The sequence below is a fragment of the Phaenicophaeus curvirostris genome, chromosome 16 (assembly GCF_032191515.1).
Source record: "Phaenicophaeus curvirostris isolate KB17595 chromosome 16, BPBGC_Pcur_1.0, whole genome shotgun sequence".
Classification (NCBI taxonomy): domain Eukaryota; kingdom Metazoa; phylum Chordata; class Aves; order Cuculiformes; family Cuculidae; genus Phaenicophaeus; species Phaenicophaeus curvirostris.
This window is the reverse complement of record NC_091407.1, coordinates 16,928,605-16,947,972: the sequence shown is the minus strand read 5'-3', so window position 1 is coordinate 16,947,972 and position 19,368 is coordinate 16,928,605. Positions and strand designations below refer to the sequence as shown.

General features: G+C 57.6%; 3 protein-coding genes across 3 annotated transcripts in view; 2 read left to right on the top strand and 1 right to left on the bottom strand.

The window, feature by feature from the left end:
- Positions 1–3,066: 3,066 nt before the first annotated feature.
- On the top strand, positions 3,067–8,864 carry LOC138727780 (cytoplasmic phosphatidylinositol transfer protein 1-like). Its single transcript, XM_069870549.1, is given in 9 exon segments — positions 3,067–3,132; positions 4,780–4,928; positions 6,451–6,511; positions 7,147–7,218; positions 7,294–7,389; positions 7,490–7,645; positions 7,734–7,797; positions 8,615–8,713; positions 8,716–8,864. Coding segments are annotated over 9 exon segments (912 nt in total).
- An 830-nt stretch (positions 8,865–9,694) lies between these two features.
- On the bottom strand, positions 9,695–13,148 carry MSS51 (MSS51 mitochondrial translational activator). The gene is made up of 6 exons (XM_069869798.1): positions 12,838–13,148; positions 12,050–12,205; positions 11,737–11,861; positions 10,841–11,404; positions 10,119–10,212; positions 9,695–10,044 (listed from the first exon to the last, which is right to left on the bottom strand). Exons 1-6 carry the CDS (start codon positions 13,134–13,136, stop codon positions 9,777–9,779), a joined length of 1,506 nt encoding a protein of 501 aa, XP_069725899.1. The 5' UTR covers positions 13,137–13,148; the 3' UTR covers positions 9,695–9,776.
- Positions 13,149–14,022: 874 nt separating this feature from the next.
- The window catches only part of CFAP70 (cilia and flagella associated protein 70), a 31,625-nt gene continuing 26,279 nt past the window's right edge, over positions 14,023–19,368 (top strand). The window contains exons 1-4 of the mRNA XM_069870095.1: positions 14,023–14,049; positions 14,620–14,755; positions 18,638–18,824; positions 19,131–19,226. Coding sequence (XP_069726196.1) covers positions 14,624–14,755; positions 18,638–18,824; positions 19,131–19,226 — 415 coding nt within the window. The 5' untranslated portion in view covers positions 14,023–14,049; positions 14,620–14,623. The remainder of the gene's footprint in view (positions 14,050–14,619; positions 14,756–18,637; positions 18,825–19,130; positions 19,227–19,368) is intronic.

Below are 19,368 nucleotides of genomic sequence, written 5' to 3'. Positions count from 1 at the left end.
ACTTCTCCTAGTCTGTAGCTGTTGATGGGAGCATCGTGGAATCAAACACAGAGATCAATATGATCAGCGAATGTTCAGTTTTTTGAGCTTAGGTGTTTCTTTATAAGCCCTTTTTGGTTACATAACTGGGTGCCCACGAGGGTATCCACAGTGTATTATTGGTTAAAGGTAGCTGTCCATAAAGCTATTACTAACATATTATTGGCTAAACTACTGCCCATGGTAAGAAACCAAGTTACACTAAAATTAACTATGTTGATAGTTCTCTTTAATTGTTTTTCTTTCAGCTGGTGCTTGTTCCCACCAAACTAGCTCTTGTATTCCTTTCAGCTGGCCTTTGTTTATCTTTCAGCTCTCTGTTTCAAGGCTTTGTTAGAATTGCTCAGTATCAATCAGTCCCACAGCATCATGCCTTCTTTGTAAAATGTTCCCACATGTAGCTGCACAGGTTTGTTGTGCCCCAAGTGCAGGACCCAGCATTTGGCCTTGTTAAACCTCATGCCATTGGTCTCAGCCCAGCGGTCCAGCCTGTTCAGATCCCTTTGGAGCCTCCCTACCCTCCAGCAGATCCACGCTTCCACCCAGCTCAGTGTCATCTGCAAACTTGCTAAGGGTGCACTCGATGCCTTCATCCAGGTCATTGATAAAGACATTGAACAGGGCTGTACTCAGCACTGAGCCCTGGGGACACCACTTGGAACTGGCCTCCAGATGGAGTTAACTCCATTTCCCACCACTCTCTGGGCCCGGCCATCCAACTAGTTTTCCACTCAGGAGAGTACGCGCCTGTCCAGACCAGAAGCTGACAGTTTCCTGAGCAGAATGCTGTGAGATCCCTTCTGACCCAAACTATTCTATGATTCTGTAACTGTGGAATGGTTTGGGCTGGAAGGAACCTCAAAGCCCATCCAGTCCCCCACCCCGGCCATGGGCAGGGACACCTCCCACTGGATCAGGGGCTCCAAGCCCCATCCAACCTGGCCTTGAACACCTCCGGGGATGGGGCAGCCACCACTGCTCTGGGCAACCTGGGCCAGGGCCTCCCCACCTGTCACAGGAAACCTTTCTTCCCAAGATCTCATCTCAATCCCTTTCAGCTGAAAACCATTTCCCCTCATCCTATCCCTGCCCTCTTAGATCCAGAGCCTCTCCTGGTGGAGTTTGGCTTGGGATGATGCAGCGGTCGTGCTGGTGGATGCAGTGCAGTGGGTGATGGAGGAAGTTGGGGTGTGGGAGTTGGTGAGGTCTGGGGGTCCCGGCTGGGGGTAGCCCCTGGGCGGTATGGGAGTTCACCTGGGGCTGGGCTGGGCTGGGGACCCCGCTGTGGGGCTGAGGCTGGTCCCAGTTTGGTGCTGGTGCAGTGTTGGGTTTCCCCCTGCACTCAGCACTGGTGAGACACATCTCGAATCCTGTGTTCAGTTCTGGGCCCCTCACCACAAGAAGGATATTGAGGCTCTGAAGCGAGTCCAGAGAAAAGCAACGAAGCTGGGGAAGTGGTGGGAGAACAAGAGTTATGAGGAAAGGCTGAGAGAGCTGGGGTTGTTTAGCTTGGAGAAGAGGAGGCTGAGGGAAGACCTCATTGCTCTCTACAACTACCTGAAAGGAGGTTGTGGAGAGGAGGGAGCTGGGCTCTTCTCCCAAGGACAGGGGACAGGACAAGAGGGAATGGCCTCAAGCTCCACCAAGGGAGGTTCAGGCTGGACATCAGGAAAAAATTTTTCACAGGAAGAGTCACTGGGCACTGGAACAGGCTGCCTAGGGAGGGGGTTGAGTCACCTTCCCTGGAGGGGTTTAAGGGATGGGTGGATGAGTTGCTGAGGGACATGATTTAGTGATTGACGGGAATGGTTGGACTCAACGATCCAGTGGGTCCTTTCCAACCCAGTGATTCTGTGACTCTGTGGTTCAGCCCCGCTCCTGCTGTGGTCCCAGTGCTGGGCCCTGTTCATCCTGGCCCGCGGCGCTCTCTCCTCCCATCGGGCCGGAGCCGCAGGGCTCGGTGAGAGCAGGGGAGCGGGGCGGGCGCAGCTCGGCCCTGATCCAGGATCGGGATACATCCAGGTCCTGGTCTCAGTTTCGGTCTGGGTCACAATCTCGGTCTCGGTCCTGGTCTGGGTCATGATTTTAGTCTCAATCTGGGTCTCAGCCTCAGTCCTGGTCCTGGTCCAGGTCTCAGTCTCGGTCCCGGTCTCAGTCTCGGTGTGTGTCACGATCTCGGTCTCAGTCTCAATCTTGGTCTCAGTCCGGGTGCCGGTACCAAGCTCCAACCTGCTGCAGCCCTCACCCACCTCTCCCAGTGGCACGGCGGGACGGAGCCCCCCCAGGCAGCCTGGGCCCCCAGTGCCAGGATGGGGGTCACAACACGGCGCGAGGCGCTCCTGGGGGGTCTCCTGTGTCCCCAGTGCTCCCAGGGATGTCCCTGTGTGTAGGGACATCCTGTGTCCCCAGCTGGACAAGCTGACCCTAGACAAGCTCTGCAGTGGGTGCTGGGGCCACCCCGATGGTGGCCGCTCCAAGTTCCAGCCCAGGGAAAGGACGTCCCATGCCAGGGAGGTGGCAATGGGATCTCCCTGGGTGCACCTGCTGAGACAGCCAAGAATTTGGGTCCTCAGGGTTGGGTCCCCATGGGCATGGACAGCTCTCACCCCATCCTGGTGTCCCCACGACCTTCTCCTCACATTGGCCGCCACCCACGGGCGTGGAACGCGGTGCCTCCAAGAGTTGGCACTGTGTTGTTGGGGGACGTGTGCTCCGAGGCACCTGACATGGGGTGTGGGTGTCTGTCTGGCAGGGAAGTGGTAAAGGCCCTAGGGGTTTCAGGGTGTCCCCAGCCAGGTCCACCCAGCGCTTCTTCTTCTCCTCCTCCTCGCATGGGTGACCTCACACCACTGCCATGGCAACGGCTCGTGAAGTCACCGAGCGCGGGGTGATGGGATGGGAGCGTGGAAGGCTGCCGAGCTCAGTTCCCCACTCTCACCGCATCCCCCCCACCCATGGGTCCCCCCAGAATGATTTGTGCCCCCACGTGACTCCCGGTGTGAACCCCAGTGTGACGCTCATGCCACCATGCTGGTCAAGGAGTATCGCATCTGCGTGCCACTCACCACCGAGGAGCTGAGTGCGAGGCTGCCCGTGCCCGGGGATCTCAGTGGCGAGAGTGGGGCAGAGGGCAGGAGGACCCCCAAACCCCACCCAGGGACAGAGGGGGCTCTGCCAGGAGATTGGGGTGCACCCTGGAGGGGCTGCAGGTCATCGTGGTCCCCTCTGCTGTCCCTTTGTGGTCCCCTTGATACTTCCTCATGGTCCCCTCTGCTGTCCTTTTGTGGTCCCCTCATGATTCCCTCGGATGTCCCCTCATGGTCCCCTTGACATCCACTTCTGGTCCCCTTTACTGTCCTCTCATGGTCCCCTTGATACCCCCTCATGGTCCCCTCAGATGTCCCCTCGTGGTCACCTCAGGTGTCCCCTCGTGGTCCCCTCAGATGTCCTTTCATCATCCCCCCTCTACTGTCCCCTTGATGTCCTCTTGATGTCCCTTATGGTCCCCTTTGATGTCCCCTGGTTGTCCCCTTGGTGTCCCCTCGTGGCACGGCTTGCAGCAGGAGCCTGGGGTGGGCATTGGCCATGGTGATTGGGGTCAGGGTGTTCCATGTGAGTACTAAGCCTGGTTTTGGGGCGCAGCAGGGGGAGCAGCATGTCCCTGGGCACGGGACCTTGGGGCACAGAGCCCGGTGGCAGCATCTTGTCCCAGGAGCAGGTGAGGAGGGGCACATGGGATGGGCCAGCAGACAAGCAGCACAGGGAATTTGGGTGCCCATGGCACCACGGCGCTCAGCTTGGCTGTTCTGATGGGGATCATGGGGTCCATCCCTGCTTTGCTTTGGAAAGGAGCCCAAAGCCCCATCAGCAGCACCGAAGTCACCCCTGTCCCAGGAGGAGGTGATGAGGGGGACACAAGGTCAATCAGTGTGTACGGAGCACTGGGGCTTTCAGTGACCATGGCTTCACAGTGCTCAGGGTGGCTGCTCCAATGGGGAGCGTGGGGTCAATCCCCGCTCTGCCATGGAGCCTGAAGACCCATCGGCAGCACCAGGGTCATCCCACTTCCAGGATGAGGTGAGGAGGGGGACACAGTGGGCAAAGAGCACTGGGGGTGCTCAGGGTGGCAGCTCTGATGGGGTCACAGACTCAGCCTTGCTCTGGCCGGGAGCCGTAATCCCCACCGGCAGCCAGTGGGCACCCCAGCCAAAGGTTGCTCCTGGGCACTGGGTGCCACAGGGGACGATTCAGGGAGCCGCAGTGGTGCTGGGCACCAGTTTTGTGTTGGCACCTGGGGAAGGTTCTCAGTGAGGCAAAGAGGGGAGAGAAGATGATGCTGGAGGTTCAGATGATGGATGAGATCTTCAGCAGAGCAGGAGAATACATCTGCCTGGCTGCATCATCAAATCCACACACAGATACCCGTATCCATGCCTCTCTTCCTAGGTGTGTGTAGAGTTGCCCCTGGCTCCTCCTGGGTGTTCCAGGAGCTCTGCAAGGCACTTGGACACCAGGGAAGAGCAGGGAGGGCAGCATGAGACCCTCACCTGGGTCTGGAGCAGCCCAGAGTGCAGGGGGGTTGAAACAAGAAACCCCTGCCCACTGCCCAGCTATGGATGCGTCACCCCTTTACTCCGTGCCTCAGTGTCCCCTCTCAGTGGTGTGGCTGGCAGCAAAGAGGAGCCTATCGCAGTGCCAGGCTGAGCCAGGATGGTGCTGAAGCCGGCGCTGTGGTTGCAGTGCTGCATGGGGCAGCTCTACACCATCAGCAAGCACAGCCACCAGGAGAGCGAGAGGGGCGAAGGTGTGGAGGTAGTGAAGAATGAGCCCCATAAGGACCCCGTCCACGGCCCCGGCCAGTTCACCGAGAAGCGCATCCACCTCTCCAGGTGAGGGGTGTCGGGTGGGGAGGAGGCAGAGCCACGGTGGGGAGCGTGAGCAGGTCGGGGTGGGCATGTCCCCCCTCCAGTACTCATAGAATCATAGAATAGTTTGGGTTGGAAGGGACCTCAAAGCCCATCCAGTTCCACCCCTGCCATGGGCAGGGACACCTCCCTCTGGGTCAGGGGCTCCAAGCCCCATCCAACCTGGCCTGGAACACCTCCAGGGATGGGGCAGCCACCACTGCTCTGGGCAACCTGGGCCAGGGCCTCCCCACTCTCACCATGAAGAACTTCCTCCTTATCTCTAGTCTAAGTCTTCCCCCTTCCAACTTAAAGCCATTGCCCCTCGTCCTGTCATTCCATGCCCTTGGAAAAAGCCCCACCCCAGCTTTTCTGGAGCCCTTTTCAGTCCTGGAAGCTGCTCTAAGGTCTCCACGGGGCCTTCTCTTCTCCAGGCTGAAAAACCCCAACTTTCCCAGCCTGTGCTCAAGCAGGAGGTGCTCCAGCCCTTGCATCATCCTTGTAGCCTCCTCTGGACACATTCCAACAGCTCCATGGGGAGCATCATTCCTGAGTCCTCAGTAATCATCTCCCAAGGGTGCACCCATCTCCTGGGGTGAACCCATCTCTGGGGGCTCCACTCATCTCCCAGTGGCGTGCCCATCTTTGGGGGCTGCACCCATCTCTGAGGGTGCCCCGGTCTCCAGGGTGTTCCCTTATGTTGAGGGACTGCACCCTCTCCTGGGGTGAACCCATCTCTGAGGGGTGCACCCATCTTTGGGGGCTCCATGTGTTTCCCAGTAGTGGACCCACCTTCGGGGACTGCACCATCTCCCAGGGTGAACCCATCACCCAGGGTGTCCCCTGCCTTCCTCAGGGTGCCCTGTCTCCTGCTGGGCCCCCCTTTCTGGGTCCCAGTGGGTGCTGGGCTGTGACTGGTGTCCTTGGGTGCCCCTGGGTGTCCCTGTGGTGGCTCAGGGTGTCCTTGAGTGTCCCCTGGTGTGCCTCTGGGTGCCCAGGGTGTCCCTGGCATATCCCTGGTTGCCCCTGGTGTGGCAGGATGGGCACAGGGTGCTGGGGCAATGGGGGCACTGCAGGGACCTGGGTTGGAGATGGGGGTCCTGGGGAAGGGATTGGGTCCCTGGAAGGGGTCCTGGGGTGCAGATGAAGGTCCTGGGGAGGTGGCAGAGGTCCCTGGCAGGGTCCTAGGGTGCAGGTAGTGGTTCTGGGGTGGAGGTGAGTGTTCTGGGGAGGTAGCGAGGTTCCTTTGGTGGATCATGAGGTGGAGGTGAGGGTCCAGGGGGTGGATGGGTGGCAGAGATCCCTGACTGGGTCATATGGTGCAGGTGACGGTCATGAGGTGGAAGTGGAGGTCCTGAGGTGCAGATGAGGGTCCTGGGGATGTGGCAGGGGTCCCTTGGTGGGTCCTGGAGTGGAGGTGAGGGTCCTGGGGAGGTGGCAGAGGTCCCTGGGGTGGGTTCTGGCTGCATCCTGCCCTGAGCAGAGCCCCTGGCCACGGTGCCCGCAGCAAGCTGCCGAGCTGGGCGCAGGCAGTGACCCCTCGCATCTTCTGCATCACCTCTGCCCTGGTGGGATTGGGGAAGGGGCACAGGGGCTGGGGGTGTGCCTGGGATGGGCATCCTTGGGGCTGGACGTCCCTCACAGTGAGTGTCCTTAGGGATCAGCATTCTGGGGGCTGGGCATCGCTTGGGGTTGGTGTCCTTGGGGCTGGATGTTCCTCAGGATGGTTGTCTGATGGGGCTGGGCGTTCTTCGGGGTTGGTGTCCTTGGAGCTGGACGTTCCTCAGGATGGTGGTCCCTTAGTGTCCTGGGGGCTGGGCATTCCTTGGGGCTGGATGTTCCTCAGGATGGTTGTCCTCCCTTGGGGATGGGCGTTCTTCAAGGCAGGTGTCCTTGGGCTGGGCATCCCTTTGGGCTGGATGTCCCTCAGGATGGTTGCCCCTTGGGGTTGCACACCCCTTAGGGTTGGGTGTCCTGGGGTCTGGGCGTCCCTTCAAGGTGGGTGTCACTTGGGGCTGAGCATCCCTTGGGGCTTGGCGTCCCTTAGGTGTGGGTGTCCCTTGGGACTGGGCATCACTCAGGCCAGGCGTCCTTGGGGCTGGATGTTGCTTGGGGTGGGTGTCACTCAGCATGGATGTCCCTTGGGGCTGGGTGTCCTTGGAGCGGGTGTCCCTCGGGACCAGCTGACAGCCGCTCCCTGCAGTGCTCCTTCCTGCCCAAGTTCTCCATCTACACTGAGACCAAGTATGAAGACAACTGCAGGGACAGCGAGAACGTGAGTCTGTGCTGCCAGCTGAGACCTGGCAAACTCATCGTGGGGGACACACATGTCCTCTTCTCCTCTCCCCAGATCTTCCACAACGATAAGGTCCTGGGTGACCATGAGGTCTCCTTCTTGGACATTGCCTTCAACGCGATCCCCAAGCGGTACTACCACAGCCTGGAGGTAGCATGAGCAGGACAGGGGGAGATCCTTGGAGCTGCCTCCTTGTCCCCCAGCCCCAGAGGGCCTCAAAGACCCTCTCTGCTCCCCCTCCCCACCTCAGGACCCCCGTTTCTTCAGCTTGGCCAAGACGGGCCAGGGGCCGCTGCAGGAGGGCTGGCGCCACCACATCAAGCCCATCATGTGCTCCTACAAGCTGGTGAGTGTCAAATTTGAGGTGTGGGGGCTGCAGACATGGGTGGAGCAGTTCATTCACGAGGTGAGGTGGGGGCGAGGTTGGGATGGAGGCAGGGAATGTCCTTTTGGAGGGGCAGAACCAGGGTGCTGAGCCCCACAGTGCATCACAGGTGATCCGGGACATCCTGCTCATCGGGCACCAGCAGGCAATCACATGGGCAGACAAGTGGTGTGGTGAGTGTGGGTGGTCACTGGGGAGGCTCTGGACCCCTGCGGTGGGCGTGGGGCTGTGGTGGGGAGTGGTTGCCTGCCTTCCAGACTTAGCCCTGGAAGAGGTGCAGGCCTTTGAGACTCAGATTGGAGGGGGAAGATTTAGACTAGACATTAGGAAGAAATCCTTCACAGTGAGGGTGGGGAGGCCCTGGCCCAGGTTGCCCAGAGCAGTGGTGGCTGGCCCATCCCTGGAGGTGTTCCAGGCCAGGCTAGATGGGGCTTGGAGCCCCTGATCCAGTGGGAGGTGTCCCTGCCCATGGCTAGGGGTGGAACTGGATGGACTTTGAAGTCCCTTCCAACCCAAAGTTTTTATACAAGTGGCCACCCACCAAAAGCTGGGGAACCAGCAGCCCTAACCCCACAGGGACGGGGACCCCAGACCCACCACGTTGCCTGCACACCGAGCCCTCCCTACCCTGCATGCTGGAGGGTCCACCCCTGCCTGCACTCTCTGTCCTGTCATAGAATCATGGAATGGTTTGGGTTGGAAAGGACCTGCAAGCCCATCCAGTTCCACCCCTGCCGTGGGCAGGGACACCACCCACTGGATCTGGTTGCTCTAAGCCCCAACCAACCTGGTCTTGGTCACCTCCAGGAATGTCCACTCCTTCCCTGCTGCTGGGGACTGGCTGCTCTGTCCGGTGTCACCCTCCATCGCCCTGTCCCGAGCCCCTGTCCCATTTCCAGTCCCCAGCTAGTGGGATGCACGTTGCCCTGGAATGATGGGGAGCAGGATGCGGCCATGCCGAGCGCTGCAAGCCCGGCTGTGCTCGGGCAGGGATGATGATGGAGGAGGTGCAGCACTATGAGCGAGAGACGCAGGAGGCCACCAATGAGGTCCTGGCACCCACCATCGCCATCAGCGCAGCAGAGCAGCCACGCACTCGGCCCCTGCCAGTTCCCCCTCCACCCCACTCAGCAACGAGGCCCCCAATTTCCTCGCGCCCCCCACCACTCGCCTGCACAAGAAGTTGGCGCCGGAGACCTTGATGCTGTCCATGCTGTGGGAACGTGCGGGCGCTGAGTGACCCTGGCGGTGCCACTGCTGCAGCTGCACTGTGCCAGCCCCACTGCCCGCCGTGGCCTCGCTGGCAGATATCAATGCTGGGCTGGGCTCTGCCATTGGCACACAGGGAGCCCTGGCAGGTACTGGGCTCCCTGAGCCATCGCGGGTGCCCACTGGGGTCATTGTTACCATTTTCACGCTGTGCCACCATAGCCTTGCCATGCTGCTATCGCCATGTCACCATGGCCATGCCCTGCCACCATCCCCATGGCCATGCCACCATGTCTGTGCCCTACCATTGTCACTATGGCCACGTCACCATCGCCATGCAAGCCACCATGGCTGTGCTGGACCCACCAACTGCACTGGGAGGGGACACCCAGCCAGTGTGTGTCCTCAGCAGTGGCAGGTGACGCCGGTTCACCCAGCACTTGATGCTGGTGAGCACCAGGGCAGCAGTGGCAGCCGCTATCTGTGAGCCAGAGCCCAGCTGGAGCCCCAGTGCAGGGCACAGTGTGACAGTGACTGTGACCACTGGGTGCCCATTTGGGGGTCTCCAGAGGAATCCGGGGACAGGTCCTGCAGTCGGGCTCCCCTTCGTTGTCCAAAGGTTGTTTCCTTTGGGGAAAACAAAGGCCTTTGTGGAAATACAAGTTGAAGATGCGGAGCTGGTGGTGCTGGTGATGCCAATTTATTGGCCCCACGCAGGGCGCGGAGCCTCTGCCATCCCCAGGCTGTGCAGGGAGAGCTGGCCATGGCCTCACACCCTGCCCCACAGCTCTCCCTGTCTCCACAGCTCTCCCTGTCCCCACACATCTCCCCTGTCCCCATGCTGTGCCCCACACCTCCCTTGTCCCCACACCCTGCCCCACACCTTTCCTGTGTTCCCTGGACCAGGGACTCAGCAGGCAGCACAGGTGGTGGCAGCAGTGGGTCAGCCCAGCCCCACAGCGATGCCCCCGGCACCACTGGGCTCCCGTCCCTGCCACCCATCGCCGTCCTCCAGCTCCTCGACGCCCGGCACAGCCGCCGCCTCCGCTCCCAGCAGGGCAATGTAGTAGGAGCTGCAGTAGACAGGCGCCTTGTTGGGGCTGGAGAAGACCTGCTCAGGCCGGAGCGAGGCAAAAGGGTTGGCAGCGTAGCCCACGACGTGAGTCTGGAGTTCCACCAGGATCTGCAGGGAGGACTTCAGCTCCTGCTCGCTGCCAGGAGAGCAGACAGGCCTCATTATGGCATGGCTGTGCTGGGATGCCGAGGGCGGTGGGGTCACACTCACCTGTAGACAGTGAAGAGGACGGGCAGGCAGTAGTCCCGCAGCAGCAGCAGGGTGGGCAGCCAGCCCGCCAGCAGGTCTGGGCAGGCATGGAGACCTGCAAGGAGGTGGTGGTGAGGGTCCTGCTGTCCTCCCAGCCCACCCTGACCCCAGGGAACACCCGCTCCTTGCTGGAGCCCCAGGGCGCACGGTGACAGCAGCAATGGGGTTTAGCAGCCCTAGCAAGGTGGGCCACCAGCAAGTCTGGGCAGGCACGGAGACCTGCAAGGAGATGGCAGTGAAGGTCCTGCTGTCCACCCAGCCCAGGAAGCCGGGAACACCAGGTTTAAAAGCACCCACTCCGTTCTGGAGCCCCCGGGTGCACAGTGACACTGGCAATGGGGTTTGGCAGCCCTAGCAATGTGGGCCACCAGCAGGTCTGAGCAGGCATGGAGACCTGTGGGGAGATGGTGTTGAGGGTCCTGCTGTCCTCTCATCACACCCTGGCTGCCAGGAATGCTGGGATTAACAGCACCCACTCCATACCAGAGCCCTAGAGTGCGTGGTAACACCAGCGGTGGGGTTTGGCAGCCCTAGCAAGGTGGGCCACCAGCAGGTCTGGGCAAGCATGGAGACCTGCAAGGAAACAGTGGTACCAGGGTGCTCAGGGACGGCCCTGCTGGAGATGTCCTGCTCCAGGCAGCAAGGTGGTGAGTGTCCAGGGCCCTCTGTGCACAGGAACTCACCTGGATGGAAGCCCACCACCAGGTCCGGGTGGGCAGCCAGCTTGGTCTCCACATGGCTTTCCCAGAAATCATGGTAGAGCCCCTTGTAGCTGCTGAGATAGACCCTTCCATGGGGTGCCGGTGTCGCCAGGGGTGGCCTCATGATGGCTCCATCAACCACATCCACCCCCACCATCACCACCTCCATGCCCTGGTGGCCTGGGAACATCCGTGTCAGCTCATCGTAGTCCGTCAACTGGGTGTTGAGGGTCTCGACGTGGGACGCCCCCACCACGTGCACTGTGAGGGCTTTGGCGAGGGGGTCAATGCCAAAAAGCCGCAGCCCCAAGCCAATGGTGAGTGGCCGCGAGTGGAAGTCGGTGACCAGACGCCGGATGGATTCACGCAGCTCCTTGTCCTCTGGCCGGGGCTTCCCTGCATTGGCCCAGAGGAGGGTCATGTACCGCCCAGCCAGGATGGTGTCCAGCTTCTCCTCCAGCTGCTCCTGCATGGAGAACCAGTCCTCCCAGCCCTTCACATCCCAGGTGGGTTTTGTCCAGGTCTCCGTGGGGAAGGGGATGTCTCCTGAGGGAGGCAAGGAGAAGCATTGATGGCCCCACAGCCCAGGCTGCCTGTCCCACCATGGCCGCAGGGATGCTGGAGCCAGAAGGAGGGACCCCATGTCCATCCATGGATGCTGGAGCCAGGAGGAGGGACCCCACATCCATCCATGGATGCTGGAGCCGGAAGGAGGGACCCCACATCCATCCATGGATACTGGAGCCAGGAGGAGGAACCCCATGCTGGAGCCGGGAAGAGAGACTCCACTTTCCATCCACAGATCCCTTGCAGCCCCTGAAGTTCAGGCAGTCTGGAAGGGGGGACACATGGGGTGGGAGCGGTGTCCCCTGCCCTACCTGTGAAGACGAGCCATTCCACCAGCCGATCCACAGCCACCAGCTTCAGCTTCTTGCAGAACTTCTTGTGCAGCGGCCAGTTGGCACGCTGACACGCCGTGCCACAGTAGTACACATTCTGGCACCTGGGGAGCGAGGAAGGGTGCCCAGATGTGTTGAGGGAGCCCTGGTCTGCTGAGCCCCCAGGGCTTCCTCACTGTTTTGGAGGGCTCTTGCAGCTGGTGGTGGGTGTTGGGGCCAGACACCCTCAGCTTCACCTCGATTGAGGGAGTGGATCCAGCCCTGTGCCGTCAGACACACACACATCCTATACCTCTTGCATCTCCGGAGGCTTTTGGGGTCAGGGAGGGCATCAGGGAGCTTCCTGCACTCGGCACAAAACTTAAAGGTGTCCTCCATCTTCTGGAACATCTCGAAGTAAGTCCGGATGCCGAAATCGCTGCTGCTCTTCCTCCCATCCATGGCAGACCTGCAGATGTTGGGGAGGTTAGAACCATAGAATCACTAAGCTGGAAAAGACCTTCAAGATCATCGAGTTCAGACATCCCTGTCCAGCACTGAACCAGACCCCTGAGCACCTCATCTGCCCATCTGCTAAACCCTTCCAGGGATGGGGACCCCTCCACCTCCCTGGGCAGCCTCTGCCAGGGCTCGAGAACCTTTTTGGTGAAGAACTTTTTCCTGATGTCCAATCTGAACCTGCCCTGGTGCAGCTTGAGGCCATTCCTTCTCATCCTATTGCCTATCACTTGGGACAAGAGACCAACACCCACCTTGTTAGTGTCCTCCCTCCAAGGCTGCCGGAGATTTTAGCTCCAGCCATGAACATGTGGCCCCAGGCTGGCTGGCGGGGGGAGCTGGGGAACAGGGTGGTTGAGGGGAGCCCCATCAGCACCTCTCACACAAAGGTGGATGAAGGAGAGTGGGGTAAAGGAGAGTGGGGTGAAGGAAGGTGGGATGAAGGGAGGTGAGATGAAGGAAGGTGGGATGAAGGAAGGTGAGATGAAGGAGGGAGTGATGAAGGAGGGTGGGGTGAAGCGGTTGTGAGGGGACATACAAGAGGAGGAAGAGGAGGAACTGCACACATGGGTGCTCACTCACTTGTAGTCCTCATAGCTCTTCATGTTGAGCTTCTGGAGGATGACACGAGACAACCCCGGCACATTGTGGTCCATGGCCTGGAAGCCCAGTGAGTCTACGTCAGGTCCCCTGGCTGTGGGCTCCTCCATGGGCTCCTTGGGGCGCGTGGCTTTGGGGGCAGCACCGGTGGCTGCAGGGGCGCGGGACGTGGGTGATGCGGAGGGGCCGTGGGGCGATGCAGAGGGGCTGTGGGGCGATGCAGAGGGGCCGTGGCTCGCTGCCCGCTGCCGGGACCCCCCGCGCCGCTGCCTGCCGGCCATGGCCGCAGGACGCCTGTGTCCCTGCCAGCAGAATCCAATGTCACCCCAAGGAGATCGCGGGACATGGAATCGGAGACCGAGCTATTCTGGGAGGGCCACGCGCAAACCAAACCGACCCGTGCCAGTGTCCCATGGCCGCCCCACAGCCCGGCTGCCATGGGGCACTGTGGGGACAGGAGGGGGCTGCTCATGGACCCACAGCCTGTCCCACACCTCTCCTCTCCCCCCATCCCCTGCCCCACAGCTCTCCTCTCCTTTTATATTATTTATTATTTATCAATTTTTATTAATATCATATAATAGATTTTAAATAAAAATCATTTATAGAATATATTTTATATTTTGTATTAATGTAGAATATAACATAACAGAATGTTATATTGTATATATTACAACACATTATTATTGTATTGTACACAATATAATATTATATTGTATATAATACAATTTAATACAATAAAATATAAAATATCATAGTATAGTATAGTACAATATAGTATAGTATAGTGTTTTCTCTATTTTATACTTATTACTATATATTTATTACATTTTATTACATTTTAACTATAGTTACATTTATTAGTACTATAAAATGATAGCTATTATTATTATTGTTGTTATAATTATTACTATTACTGCTCCTACTGCTATAATTAATACCATTATCTCAATTAGGATGCAGGGAGAGCCCCCGGGTCCCCCCCAGCCCGGGGCTCTAGGACCCCCACCATGGGCAGGGTGAGGGCTGCCCACATCCATCATGGCGCCACGCAGCGGCTTCACGTGAGATCTCGCGAGATTTCCGGGCCTGGCGGAAGCAGCCGTGTCGCTACGGTTACGCGGCAGCTGGACTGTGAGACTCCGGGTTCGAGTCCCGCGTCCCCCGGGAGCGGGAGGGGAGGCGGCAGGGGAGGTGGCAGAGCCGTGACCCGTGTCCCCATCCCCTGCCCCACACCTCCCCTGTCCCCCCATACCCTGCCCCACACCCCCTCTGGACCCATCCCCTGCCCCACACCTCCCCTGTCCCCCCATCCCCTGCCCCACACCTCCCCTGCCCCACACCCTGCCCTGCGCCTCTCCCCTGTCCCCAGGTCCTCCCTGCCCCAGCCCAGACTGAGGGGTCCCCCCGTCAGGGCCATCCCTGGGTGCAAACGAGGGGCTGGGTGGGCAGCGCCACTGCTGCTGGGAGGGTTGTGGGGCCAGCAGGCAACCAGAGGCCATGGAGAGCCTGTGTGGGACAGAGCTGGTGCTGCACCAGGGTTCAGTTGATAGAGCTGGATAACTTTCCCCTTCAATTTCTTCCTTTGGGTTGGAAGGCACCTTCGAGCCACCCAGTTCCAACCCCACGTCCTCCTCCTGCTCCTCGTGAGAGATTCGCCACTGACAAAGCTCTGTGCTCTCCTTGCTGTGGTCGCTGTGCTCAGCAGACGTTTCTGGGAGAGGAATGGAGCGGTTTCATGTTTCTTTCCACTTTTCTCTGCAGAGCCATGGATGTCCCTGTGGGGCTGTCTGTGGAAAGGGACTCCTCTGCCTTGCCTGCTGCTTCAGTTCCTCCCAGTGAGACACAACAGGCACCAGTCACACCAGTACAGATCACGGTGCTGTCGGCGCAGGGACTGGTAAGCTGCTGCTGAGAATGTGCCTGCTGGTTTAATAAATAAGGCCAGAGCAATTCTGCAGGCTATGATCCTGTTCCAGACCAGGTGTGAGGTGATAAGGCTACAGGAAGGAGTGGTGAGGATACTGGAATCATACAATCATGGAGTTCTTTAGTTGAAAAGACCTTTGAGATCATTAGGTCCAACCATCGCTGTCCACCACTGAAACAGATCCCTGAGCACCTTGTTTGTCCGTCTGTTAAACCCCTCCAGGGATGGGGACTCCACCACCTCCCTGAGCAGCCTCTGACAGTAACCGAGAACCTTTTCTGTGAAGGAATTTTTCCTAATGTGCAATTTAAACCTCCCCTGGCACAACTTGAGGCCATTTCCTCTTGTTCTATCTCTTGTCACTTGCGAGCAGAGCCCAGCACCCACCTCGCTCCAACCTCCTTTCCAGGAGCTGCAGAGAATGATGAGGTCTCCCCTCAGCCTCCTCTTCTTCAGCCTAAACAGCCCCAGGGCCCTCAGCCGCTCCTCAGAAGACTTGTTCTCCAAGTCTTGGAGACGCAGCAATGCCATTCTGTGCTTCCTCCTCCCTGCTGAGGGCTTGCTCACACCAAATAAAAGTTTGTGATCCATGTAGGCTGGCGAAGGCACGTCATCAGCAGGAGTCCAGCGATGTCGTGTTGGAATGATCTCTCTCTGCCTGACTGTATGTAAATGGCAGCACTTTTACGCAAAACAGTGAAAATATGTATCAGTGAGCCAGGCGCATCTAAAATAGATCTGCGCTTAGGTGGGCAAGAAGGCCACCAGCATCCTGGCTTGGATCAGCCCTGGGGTGGCCAGCAGGAACAGGGCAGGGATCGTCCCCTGCACTCGGCGCTGGGGAGGCCAAACCTCGAATCCTGGTTCAGTTTTGGGTCCCTCACTCCAAGAAAGTGAGCCCCTCACTCCTTGAGGGGCTGGAGCGCGTCCGGAGAAGGGAAGGGTCTGGAGAACAGGGGTTGTGGGAGCGGCTGAGGGCCCTGGAGAAGAGGACGCTGAGGGGAGACCTCATCACTCTCTGCAGCTCCTGGAAAGGAGGTTGGAGTGAGGTGGGTGCTGGGCTCTGCTCCCAAGGAACAAGTGATGGGATGAGAGGGAATGGCCTCAAGTTTGCTGAGGGAGGTTTAGATTGGATATTGGGAAATATTCCTTCAGGGAAAGGGTTCTTGGGCACTGGCAGAGGCTGCCCAGGGTGGTGGTGGAGTCCCCAACCCTGGAGGGGTTCAGAACGTGTGTAGATATGGCACTTTGAGACATGGTTTAGGAGGCACGGTGGGGTTGGGCTGATGGTTGGACTGAATGAGCTTAGAGGTCTTTTCCAACCTTAACATTTCTATGATCCCTTATCAAGCCAGATTTCCCAGCTGCAGCAGTTTAAATCGAATTGAAACCAACAGGACAGCTCTTGTTTCCAAAAGGCAGTGGCTCTGGTGCAGTTCCAGGGCAAAACTATGAGCTGGTTCCCACCAAACCATGACTCCTGTGATTTCCACGTGCTCAGTGCTGCACCCAGCTGCCCTTAAAGTCTTGCGGGGGAATTGGTGTTTAGGAGGGGACGCAAGGAGAAGCTCAGCTGCTGCTGCCAGCAGGAAATGCAAATCCCTGCTTCTGCTCTCAAGAAACACCAACCAAAAGCACCTGCCTGTGTTCTGTGAGGTTTTTATATGGTATTATTTGAGTAGCTCTCACACCAATGGGTTCAGCAACAGCATCTTAAGGGAGAAGTACAAGATAAGAGGGAAAACAATGCTGGAAATAACAGAGCAGGGGACTGATGCCCAGAGCAGTGGTGGCTGCCCCATCCCTGGAGGTGTTCCAGGCCAGGTGGGATGGGGCTTGGAGCCCCTGATCCAGTGGGAGGTGTCCCTGCCCATGGCAGGGGGTGGAACTGGATGGGCTTTGAGGTCCATTCCAGCCCAAACTGTTCCCAGGTCCTATGGTGCTGCTTTGTCTTAGGAAGGGCTGTGGCATAAGGAGAGAGGGTTATAAAATTGCAGTTTTAAGAACAATAATATGAAACGAATTCCACTATAAAATGTGTGGGATCTGCTTCAGTAGAGGTAGTGTAGAGAAGGATGATAGAGGAGCCTAGGGTAATTAATGGTGCAGAGAAAGTTTAATTGGATTCTCTGTTTAGCCATTCATGAATGTCAGGGAGACAGTCAGGACTGAAAATTAAAACCAAGTGAATGAAATCTGTTTTCATGCTAAAGCCAATATGGAACTAATTACTCCAGTGACACAGTGAGCAGGCACTGAGGGAGAGGCTTATGGAGATGAAGCTTCCCCTGTGGCTTGGGACTAAAGAAAAGCTGGGCTTGGGTACAAGGGTCCTTGTGTTCAGGGCAATAGCTGCTCTTCTTGACCTCATCACTGTCTACAACTGCCTGAAAGGAGGTTGGAGCGAGGCGGGTGTTGGTCTCTCCTCGTGTGTAACAAGCGATAGGATGAGAGGAAATGTCCTCAAGTTGTGCTGGAGGAGGTTTAGATTGGATATTGGGAAAAATTCCTTCACAGAAAGGGTTCTCAGGCCCTGGCAGAGGCTGCCCAGGGCAGTGGTGGAGTCCCCATTCCTGGACAGGTTTAAAAGATGCTCACGGATCTGGTTCATTAGTGGACAGGACCAGTTGGACTCGATGGTCTCAAAGGTCTTTTCCAACAAATTGATTCTGTGATTCTATGATTCCTTGGAAAGAGAAGCAAACTGTGTTTCTCCTGCAGGGAAGCACTTTGGTAACTGCTGGTCTCAGCACACCTTGCACTGCTGTGGATGTGCCCGGAGACACAGATCCTCGTGTGATGTGCTCTGTTCTCACCATCCCTGTTCACTTGTGTTTAAGGACACATTTTGAAGTTTGAACCCCCTCACCTCTGCTTAAATCAAGTGGTTTGATGGTGGTGAAACAATTCCAGGGCTCCCCAGAGAGCTTCCCAGAACCCTTCTTTGATTTCAGGACATTCTCCAGCCACACCGAATGCACAAGTGTTGTGTGAGCTCAGCCATGCAGCTCAAGAGTGGCTTTCCTGGGAGACAACAAAGGTCTCAAGCTTCTTGGAAGCACAAGAATATTAATGGGGTATTTTGGGATCTGCTTTAGATGCATCTTCTGTTGCCTTTCCTGGGTGAAGCCTGGACCTCTCCATCTCCCCTGCCCTTCCAGCAGCAGGTCTTGATAATCCCTGGGGCGTCACTGCGTGGTGGAGCAGGAAATTTCCCTCCCAAAGACAGGGAAGGATGAGGTTGTATCATGGCCAAGCTCTGCTCCCCTTCCCCATTCCTAGACTGGAACAGTCAAAGAGCCCCACCAGTAAACCCTGTCCTGGGGCTGTTGCTGCAGAGCCAGCTGCATTCCTGGAGCCCTGCATTCAGTTTTGGAGTCCTCAGCACAGGAAGGACATGGAGCTGTTGGAGCGAGTCCAGAGGAGGCCACAGAGATGATTTGAGGGCTGGAGCACCTCCCGTACGAGGCCAGGCTGAGAGAGTTGGGGTTGTTCAGCCTGGAGAAGAGAAGGCTTTGGGGAGACGTTAGAGCAGCTGAAAGGGGCTCCAGGAGCGCAGGGATAGGATGAAGGGGAATGATTTTCAGCCAGAAGAGGGAAGAGTGAGATGAGGTTTTAAGAAGAAATATTTTGCCGTGAGGGTGGGGAGGCCTTGGCCCAGGTTGCCCAGAGCAGTGGTGGCTGCCCTATCCCTGGAGGTGCTTGAGGTGAGTCTCGATGGGGCTTTGAGCAACCTGATCCAGTGGGAGGTATTCCTGCCCATGGCAGAGGATTGGAACTATATGAGCTTTAAGGTCCCTTCAACCCAAACCATTCCGTGATTCTATGATTAATGTGCCATTTTTTCAACAGAAAAGTATCAAAAGCGACGTGTTGCTTACTTTAGTGCGTGTGGAGTACAATGGAGACATCTTGGGAGACTCCTCCAGGACTGATGTCTTGCCAGATGGGACAGCAAACTATAATTTCATGACCAGCTTTGAGTGCAGCCCTGATGGACCCAACTCTGTGGACAACATTGCACAGAAGCCTGTGCTCTGTAAGTACCTGGCACTGCATCTTCCTCCTTGGAGGTGGGTGCTCTCAGCTGCTCAGCTCAGCCTGCCTGCCACAGGAGCCACTCGTTCAAGGGCAGCACTTCAGCAGCAGCCCCTCTGTCCCCATCTCTGCCAACTGGAAGAATCCCCTTTCATGTTAGGCTGTGCTCCTGGGTTTTGCTGTTTGTGTTAGTCTTGGGCAATGAAGTAGGAGCGCGTGCTGGAGCTGACAGAGACCCTTTGCAGCCCCAGAACTGCTGGTCTGAAGCTGAGAAGCTCTGTCAGCTCCTCTCCCTTTGTCCCTCTAGTGACAGTGATAGAAGTGTTGCAAAGGGACAAGAAGCAGAAGGAAAAGATGGCACCTCTTGGCCAAGCTGTGGTGGACCTCCTACCCCTGCTGCAAGGTACAATGTTGACTTCTATAGCCTTTGTAACCACTTCTTACTCCCTGGCACTTTCTGATCTTTCTTTTTGGAGCCCTCCCTGTCACTCCTTCAACAAAATGTACTTCATAGCATCTGTAGAAAGCGTGGCCTGGGAGAAGAA